The following is a 10018-nucleotide window of genomic DNA, read 5'->3' on the forward strand; positions in this document are numbered from 1 at the left end:
ATTTCTATTCTAGACACTATCCATTCCAAACCCTGAGTCTGTCTATAAAGAAGCTAGTTGAGGGGACTCTTGCCCCTTTCCCACGTGGGAGTCTGTACTTTTTCTTCAATAAATTTCCACCTTTGCTATTAAAAAAAGAAAAAGAAGCTAGTTGATAGTGAAATGCTGAAAACCCGTGCCAGGATATGCTTATTTAAGTCAAATACTACAAGGAAGAGCAGGTAGACATTATGTTTTTTTGTTTTTGCGTTAATATATTTTTGTGAGTATGAATGGCTTGAAAATAGCCTAGTGGACAAAATAATGAAAATAGTTGAAATTTCTGTTTTAGCTTTATACATTTCTATTCTAGACACTATCCATTCCAAACCCTGAGTCTGTCTATAAAGAAGCTAGTTGAGGGGACTCTTGCCCCTTTCCCACGTGGGAGTCTGTACTTTTTCTTCAATAAATTTCCACCTTTGCTATTAAAAAAAGAAAAAGAAGCTAGTTGATAGTGAAATGCTGAAAACCCGTGCCAGGATATGCTTATTTAAGTCAAATACTACAAGGAAGAGTTTAGCAAAGTCAGGAATATCCCCTCTTGCCCTCCTCACTTACACACAAAGGGAAGAAAAAGCATAGATAATGTTTGTTAGGTCTGGTCAAAGAGATTTGCTGAGGTGAGCTAAATGTCAATGAATCATCTCAGAAGTAGTTTGTGGGAAAGGCTTTTACAGAAATGTTTTACTTCCTACTTAATTGAATGTTTGCAAAAAAAAAAAGTCTATAATCTTTGTTAAGCTTTAAAGTACGTTTCAAATAGTAAGGTTTTTAAATTTCTTAAATGGAAACATTAACTTTACTGAAAAATCAGGCCTTTTCACATATTTGAGTCTACTTCATGTTCAGCTGATGATGTTGTTTGCTTGACAGAAGAGGAACTAAGAAGGGCTGTGGTCTGAACTCCGTGCACCAGGCACAGACGGAGGAGAGAAGCTCAGACAGAGGGATGCCGTTTTCGGTCAGCATGCGGCACGCCTTTGTGCCTTTCCCAGGGGGTGTATGGTCACTGGCAGCAGCCTGCTGAAACCATGTTTTCCGAGGTCATTGTAACCCTTTTTGGAAAATCCCATGGATATTTTCGTCCTCATCCTCTTTGACTTCTGTACAGCATTTGTCACTGGTAATGAAACCTCATTTTCCTCAGTCTCTCTCCTCCCTTGACCACTAAGGCACACTTTTTTGTCTCTCTTTCTGACTTGTTTTGCATTTTGTTTCTTCCCCTTTTCTCCAGACAGCTGCTCCCTCTTACATGGGTTATAACCCTGAGGCTGTCCTCCTGCCTGACCTCTCCTCAGTACTCTAGCCATAAACCTTTTGTCATCAAAACATTTGGAAGTCATGATCTAACTCCCAGATAATCCCTACTGTTGGTATATACATTTGCCCTTTTATGTTTTGCAAGTTGGCAGGTCTGGGTCAGTGCAGTTAACTATATGAATTTATTTGGATTCTGTCAGAAACATATATTCTAAGAGTGAATTCAATTCTATGATAGCATTACCTGCTTAGCAAATTTCACTTTTGCTTTTTAAATATGAATTAACACCATTTTACGATTGTAACCATTTTTAAGTAGTATTCAGTTCTGTGGCATTACGTAGGTTTGCCTTATGCAATCATTACCACCCCCATCTCTAGAACTTTTTCATCATCCCCAACTGGAATTCTGTGCCCATTAAACACTAACTCTCCCTCTTCTACTTCCCAGCCCTTGGTAACCACAATTCTACTTTCTCTCTCTATGAATTTGACTACTCTAGTACCTCATGTAAGTAGAGTCATACTGTATTTGTTCTTGTGTACCTGGCTTATTTCACTCCACATGATGTCTTCAAGGTTCATCCATGTTGTAGCAAGTGTTAGAATTTCCCTCTTTTTAAGGCTGAATAATATTCCATTGTATGTATAAACTTCATTTTATTTATCTGTTCATACATCAATTTATTCTTACCTAAATAATAAAATTGTTTAATGCAACTATTTTATACTGCTTCTGTTTTAAAATTTTTAATTAACTTAAATATATATGAATTCAGCCTGGAAATTTCTGCCATTCAATGACTATTTTTATTCTGTTTTATTTTCTCTAAGTTTATCAATTACATGTCCTAGATATTTTAGAGTTTATAACATGCCTCACATCACAAACTATCTTTAAATAATTTTACACCACATCATCCAGAATGTAAGGAATTTTTTTATTTCCCTTTTCTTGTAATTGATTTGATCATTATGACTATTATCAGTTCTGCTATGTAGTTGTTTTTGCTTTAAGCAGTCTCTGCTTCCTCATCTCAGAGAGACCATAGTGCTCTGTTTCCTCTCTCCTTCCCTGCAATGCATTCTGGGAACCTGAGACTGTTGCATAACTCACCCCCCTCCTTTCGTCCCCCCTCTCAGGGACTGTAGTCTGAATTGCCTGCTGTCCAACACCTGAACATAGTTATTTCACATATGTTGTCCAGGTTTCTCATGTTTATGGCTCTATCCACTGAGCAAAACCGGCTAGGGCAAAACTTGTTTAGTTTTGATAGGTATTGTCAAATTGCCATCTAATATAATGGAAGTAAGTTACCATTTACTTCCTAATAGCAATCTATGAGAATTTTTTTTCTCAGCCTTACCACAGTGTGCTATCCAACTTCTAGACTTTTGCAATATACATAGAGGAAAATTGTTTCTTGCTGTAGACAAATATGCATTTCTGTTATTGTGAATGAAGTTGAGCTTTCTTTAACATGTTTAAGTTTCTTTTATTCTTATTTTTATGAACTGCTTGCTTATGTTTTGTCCTGTTCTTCATTTATAGCACCTTTTTTATATGGCAATGAGTTCTTTTTAATATTAGTAAAATATTTTTCCTACTTTTTCTTCGAACTGCTTTTATTTTATTTTTTATTTTTTTGGTTTTGCCATGCATATCTAATCCACTCATTTCTAATCCATAGGTAAATTATCTGAATAATTTAAAAAACTTTTCTTCACATATCAACCACTTGGTTTTTTTCAATTGCATGTCTTTGTTTTTGTTTTATTTTGTTTTTAATCCCCCCCTGAGGATATTTTTTCCATTGCTTTCCAGAGAGAGTGGAAGGAGGTTGGGGAGAGAGAAAGAAAGAAACATCAATGTGAGAGAGATACATAGACTGGTTGCCTCCTGCATGGGCCCCGACTGGGAACAGGAAGCAAACCCCACAACCCAGTACATGACCTTGTCTGGGAATTGAACCCGAGACCCTTCAGTGTGAGGTCTGATAACCACTGAGAAACACCGGCCAGGGCTGAATGGTTTTTTTTTTTTATTATCCCAGAGGAGCACACATTTCTCTCCAGCCCACTTAAAATGTGCACACATTGGAAACCAGTTTGTTTGTTCGTTCAATCGTTCATTCATTCACTCATTCATTCAACAACCGTTTAAGAGTCTATTATGTGCCAGGAACTGTGCAAAGTTTCCTATAGAATGCAAAGGAAAATTAAGTCTCTTATTCCTAAAGGTCAGTGCTAGTGGGTGAGGCATGAAAGAACCATTTTAGATTATGCGTCAGGTGCTGTGGGAACACTGAGGGAAGCACTGCCAAAGTGGTTAAGGAGAAGAGGTCAGGGGTAGCTTTATGCATGTTATGTATACTTGAAAGCTAAATGAAAAAAATGATCTAAGTTACAGGACTGAATTGCATCATATTAAGAGCAAGTTTTTAATTTTTGGATACATGATCTCATGGTTCTATATTAGAACTAAATTTCTGTCAACCTTCTTAATTATATAAAACGTGGATTTGCCTTTGTTTCAGCTTTTCTAAAATTATTTCTACTTCAGGTGGTGTAATATTAGCTGCTGATTACTCTCAACTTGAACTGAGGGTCTTGGCTCATTTATCCCATGATAATCGTCTCATTCAAGTATTAAACACTGGAGCTGATGTTTTCAGGAGTATTGCAGCAGAATGGAAGATGACTGAGCCAGAGTCTGTAGGGGAAGATCTGAGGCAGCAAGCAAAGCAGGTAATCTTAGGGAATATGCTTAATATAAGAGTGAATTTTAATGATTCAAAAAAATATCTCCATCATTTGCAGTTGAAGACTGCTTTCTTCTTTGCATCTTTCAAACTACATTTATCTGAGCCTCTCTCATGGTATTCATTGTACTTGCCTTCGTAGAGTCAATAAAAAGAATCAGACTTACATTGAGGCGATTTAGTGTCAGAATAGCCATTTGCATTAGTGGTGGTTGTTGTTGTTGTTGTTGTGTGTGTATGTGTGTGTATGTATTTAAAAAATCTCTTTGTAGTCTGCAAGCATCCATATTTTCATCTATTTTCACATATCATTGAGCCACGGTGCTTTTTATAAAAAGACTAGAGGCTCAGTGCACAAAAATTTGTGCACTCAGGGGTGGGGGTCCCTCAGCCTGACCTGTGCCCTCTTGCAGTCTGGGACCCTTCGGGGGATGTTCACCTGCTGGCTTAGGCCCACTCCATGGGGAATCAGGCCTAAGTTGGCAGTCAGACATCCTTCTGGCAGCCTGGGAGCCCTCGGGGGATGCCTGAAGAGCGGGCCTAACCCATTAGCTGGACATCCTTAGCACTCCTACGGAGGCAGGAGAGACTCACACCACCGCCGCTGAGCTGCCAGCCATGAGCCTAGCTTCTGGCTGAGCTGTGCTACCTCTGTGGGAGCACACTGACCACCAGGGGGCAGCTCTTGCATTGAGCGTCTGCCGGGCTGGAAGCCGGTATCTGGTATTTATTTAACTTCTATAATTGAAACTTTGTAGCCTTGGTCCGGCTGGAAGAAGGATCTGGGATTTATTTATCTTCTATAATTGAAATTTTGTAGCCTTGAGCAGAGCTCAGGGCCAGCCAGGGCAGGCGGGAAGCTTGGCTTTCTCCATTGCTGGGGCAACCCCAGCCTCCTGCTCGCTCCAGCTCCATGGCCGCCACCATCTTTGTGATGGAGTGAGGGAGAGAGGAAGTGATGGTTAATTTGCATATTACTCTTTTATTAGATAGGATGCTCTCTAAATGTTTGTTAAAAAATAAATATTGCTGTACTGTGGATTATAATTACCTAGAGGCCTGGTGTCCCTCAGCCTAGTCTGCACTCTCTCCAATCTGGGACCCCTCAGGGGATGTCCGACTGCCAATTTAGGTCTGATCCCACAGTCCGACATCCCTCTCACATTCTGGGACTGCTGTCTCCCAACTGCTAGCCTGCCTGCCTGCCAGCCTGTTCACCCCCTAACCGCACCCCTGCAGGCCCAGTCACCCCCAACTGCCCTCCCCTGCTGGCCAATTGCCTCCAGCTTCTCTCCCCTGCTGGCCTGATCACCCACAACTGCCCCCCTCCCCCTCCGCTAGTCATCTTGTGGCAACCATCTTGTGATGATGTGAGGGCGAGACACCACTTAGGCTTTCATTAGTTTAGATAACTGATAGCTTTTTAGTTTTTTGAGCCCATTGGTTAGCTAATCCACCTGTGAACTTCATCCTCCCTTGGACCTTTCAAGTGGGCCCACATAGTTTCTACTCCTGAATGATGTCAGGCACAAAGACCATCATAGTCCACATTTACACCCTTTCCTGGCCTGGGTTAACACCGATACTTCCTTACCACATGACCTGTGGGAAATCTGATGCCATTTTCAAGAAAATGGGGTTGATGGCTGAGGTAAAGGCCACTCCCACCTCTAAGATCCTGCTTTACTAGTTTTACATTTACTAGGATACTCACAGCTGTAATTCTTGACTGGCTCATTGGGCATGAAGCACTTCCTCTCACCACTGTCTGTTCTCAACCTTGGCTGCACATTAGAATCACCTGGGAATCTTTTAAAAATCCTGATTTCTGGGCCCCGTCCTCCGAAAATTCTGTTTCTTTGTTATGGGCTGAGGCCACAACATTAGTAACAAACAGAATTTCCGGAGGATGAGGCCCAGAAATCAGGATTTTTAAAAGATTCCCAGGTGATTCTAATGTGCAGCCAAGGTTGAGAACCAGTGGTTTAGTACCAACACTGTTTCTCCCATGACTTAGAAAGCCAGCTTTATCTTCTCTATTTAATCTCCTTTGGGGTCCTGCATTTAGCAAGAATCAAACCCCAGGTAAATAGGTAATATGCTAATATTTAATCCTCAAAATAAACCTGTGAAATAGGTATTATTTTTATCTTCATTTTATATAGGGGTAAACTGAGACACAGAAAGTTAGTAATTTGCTTTATGTCTTATAGCTATAAATGGTAGAGCCAGGATAAGTTCAAAATGCCAGAATTTAGACATTCTGACTTTGTAACCTAAACATTTTCCCCCTAATGATAGTGGCCTCTGCTTAATAAGTTCTTGCATGATTTAATAGTGTTTATGCTATACCAATTTTTCTAAATTGCTATGCACTGAACCATCTAATTCTTGAGGTTTTTTTTTTGTTTTGTTAGATCTCTGAGATCTTAACACTAAGTAATATCTGAGTTTAAAAAAGGAAAAAAAATCGGCATCACAACAAAATAAAGTATAGAAAGATCAAAAAGGAAAACAAAAAAGGAAAAAAATTGTCTCAATGTATTCAAAAAAAGGAAAAAGCAAAATACTATTAGCTGTCTTATCACATTAAAAGTATTTTGGAAGTCTTTTTTTGCTAATATGTATTGTTTTCATAGAGAGAAAGGAAGAAGGGGAGAGAGATAAAAACATCAATGATGAGAGAAAATCATTGATTGGCTGCCTCTTGCACACCCTCTTCTGGGGACCAACCCTGCAACCCTGGCATGTGCCCTGACTGCAATCAAACTGTGACCTGGTTCATATGTTGATGCTTAACCACTGAACCACACTGGTCAGGCTGGCATTCTAATACTCATTTTTTGCAAGTTACCGTTTAAAATTTTTGTAAGTTTACCTTTTTTTTTCTTTTTAAATTTATTTTTTATTGATTTCAGAGAGGAAGGGGCAGGGAGAGAGAGATAGAAACATCGGTAATGAGAGGGAACCATGGATGTGCTGCCTCCTGCGCGCCCCACACCGGGGATGGAGCCTGCAACCTGCAGGAATCAGACTGTGAGCCACTGGCTCATAGGTCCATGCTCAACCACTGAGCCACAGCAGCCACCTGGTCTTCTTGGTGCTTTTCTACAGAGTCGGCTAACTTGGGAAGTCAAAAGGCTCGTCCATCAGTTTGATTCAATTGAATAGGAAACCGCTGCTGATGGGCACTTAGGCTGTTTCCAGATCTTAGCTATGGTGAACTGTGCTGCTATGAACATAGGGGTGCATATATCCTTTCTGATTGGTGTTTCAGGTTTCTTGGGATATAGTCCTAGAAGTGTAATCACTGGGTCAAATGGGAGTTCTATTTTTAACTTTTTGAGGAAGCTCCATACTGTCTTCCATAGTGGCTGCACCAGCCTGCATTCCCACCAGCAGTGCACGAGGGTTCCTTTTTCTCCGCATCCTCTCCAGCACTTGTCGTTTGTTGATTTGTTGATGATAGCCATTCTGACAGGTGTGAAGTGGTACCTCATTGTTGTTTTGATTTGCATCTCTCGGATGATTAGTGACTTTGAGCATGTTTTCATGTCTCTGGGCCTTCTGTATATCCTCTTTCCAAAAGTGTCCATTTAGGTCCTTTGCTCCTTTTTTGATTGGATTGTTTATCTTCCTTTTGTTAAGCTTCATGAGTTCCCTGTAATGTTGGAGATTAAACCCTTAGGTGAGATAATATGGGCAAATATGGTCTCCCGTGCAGTGGGCCCACTCCTTCTGCTGCCTCCAAATCTTTCACCATCTTTCTGAACGATCCAAAGAGGCTACTGCAAGCCCACAGGCGAGGTTCCTCGGGACTGTTCGCTTTGCTGCATGGTCCACGTGAATGGAAGGCTGCGCGCGAACGGGGCATAAGTTTACCTTTTAAAGCAAGTTCTATATACCTGTTAGTAAACAGTGTTATAAACAGGTATATAGAACTTGTTTACTAACAGGTATATAGAACTTGCTTTATGGCATGCAGTTTTCTACACACTTATAACTGATTTAATCCTAACAATCCCATGATATAGGTATTACTACTGTCTTCATCTTATGAATGAAGAAATAAAGATGCTAAATGTTTCTGTAGCTTGTGCAAGATAATATATCTTGTAAATTCTGGCACTAGGATTTGGACCCATGCAATACTTATTATTAAATTAGTTTATTTATTGACCTATTTAGATCATTTTCCTTCATTATGCCCAAAATTTCATTACTTTTTGTTTAACTCAAATGAATTCTGCAGTTGTGGGATTTCAGGTGGCTGTGAGGTGAAAAGGATATTTATTTCCAATAAGTCTTCCTATAAGCAGGCTCTTTTAGTGCTATCTAAAGGTGGGGATAGGAGTGTTTGTATGCTTTTCTTTCCTACTCCTAGGCACTTCTTTAAGCAGAAGTTAATGAGGTTTTGAGGAGTTATGAAGAGTAGAAAGCTGCTCTGAAACTGGATAAATAACAAAGAATCAGAAATAAATCTTCCCTTTTAAATCATAGGATTAGCCCTGGCCAATGTGACTCAGTTGGTTGGAGCATCATCTTGTACACCAGAAGGTGGTGGGTTCTATTCCCAACCAGGGCACTCGCTCAGGTTGCAGGTTTGATCCCCAATTAATCTCTCTCTCTCTCTCTCTCTCTCTCTCTCTCTCTCTCTCTCATCAATAAAAATAAATAAGTCACTAGGATTACTTTCTTAAAACACACAACATTCATGTTTAATCCCACCCTTTGTTTCTTTCTGTCTCCAAAAAAACAGTACTACTAAAAGGCAGAAAAGATGTTTAGCTTTTATGGATCTAACCCACCAAAACAGATCTAATCATTTCTCTGACTCACTATGAAATAAAACACTTATCAAATTTCAATCTTAATGAACTTTTTATATATGTATTTTATGTAGTTATGACCTTTCATTTACTCAGTGTGCTGCCCTCCTTTCAGATTTGCTATGGAATCATTTATGGAATGGGAGCTAAGTCTTTGGGAGAGCAGATGGGCATTAAAGAAAATGATGCTGCTTGCTACATTGACTCCTTCAAATCCAGATACACCGGTAAAGAAGCCTCGAGTGTTACCTTCTAGGTGCTATTCTTTTCAACTGTCTTTCCATATTATATTCATTTTAAAATTTTGCGTTACAGAATTTTTATTAACATACTAATTGGAGGTTTTCATCAGACATGTTAATGAAATAACATTAACCTTATTATAATGATTTACTAAGATGTGCTTTTTTTTCATAAAAGTAGGGATGGAAATGGAATAGCGGAATGCAGCAAATGTATATGCTACAGTGTCATTGTGAATATCTCATACAATCTTGGACTTATCCTGTGCTTTAGGTTTAGATGGCTTTAACATGAAACAGTAAGCCATTGGTAAATGTACCACAACCTGTGAGAGAACAATTGTTGTTATAGAGCAACTTGAATATCACTATCTTACATTTTCTTTTGGCAGTTTATTGAGGTATAATGTGGATAGAATAAAAAAATTCACCCTTTTTAGGTGTATAGTTCTATGAATTTTGACAAATGCGCATAGTCATATAATCTATACCACAACCAAGATATAGAACCATCACCCCAGAAAGTTCTTTTATGCTTCCTTGTAATCAACTTTGTCCCCAGTACTCCAAAAGAAATCTTTATTTACACATGACATGATCTTGTACATCAAAACTCATATAAATTTTACAAAAACAACTACTAAAAGAAATATCTAAATTTAGCAAGCTCCCACCATACAAAGTCAAGTTCTAAAAATCAGTTATATTTCTACTAGTAATAAACAATTACTATATAAATAAAGAATAAAACTATATATATCTCCTATATAATAAAAGGGTAATATGCAAATTGATCCTAACAGCAGAATGACTGGGAATGACTGGTCACTATGACACACACTGACCACCAGGGGGCAGACGCTCAATGCAGGAGCTGCCCCCT

General features: G+C 39.1%; 1 protein-coding gene across 1 annotated transcript in view; it reads left to right on the top strand.

Moving 5' to 3' along the window:
- POLQ (polymerase (DNA directed), theta) overlaps positions 1 to 10018 on the top strand; it is a 92739-nt gene that overhangs the window by 65467 nt on the left and 17254 nt on the right. The window contains exons 24-26 of the mRNA XM_015558478.1: positions 916 to 1037; positions 3866 to 4050; positions 9009 to 9120. Of these exons, the coding sequence (XP_015413964.1) occupies positions 916 to 1037; positions 3866 to 4050; positions 9009 to 9120 (419 nt within the window). The remainder of the gene's footprint in view (positions 1 to 915; positions 1038 to 3865; positions 4051 to 9008; positions 9121 to 10018) is intronic.

This window comes from Myotis davidii, unplaced genomic scaffold (genome assembly GCF_000327345.1).
Source record: "Myotis davidii unplaced genomic scaffold, ASM32734v1 scaffold292, whole genome shotgun sequence".
NCBI lineage: Eukaryota > Metazoa > Chordata > Mammalia > Chiroptera > Vespertilionidae > Myotis > Myotis davidii.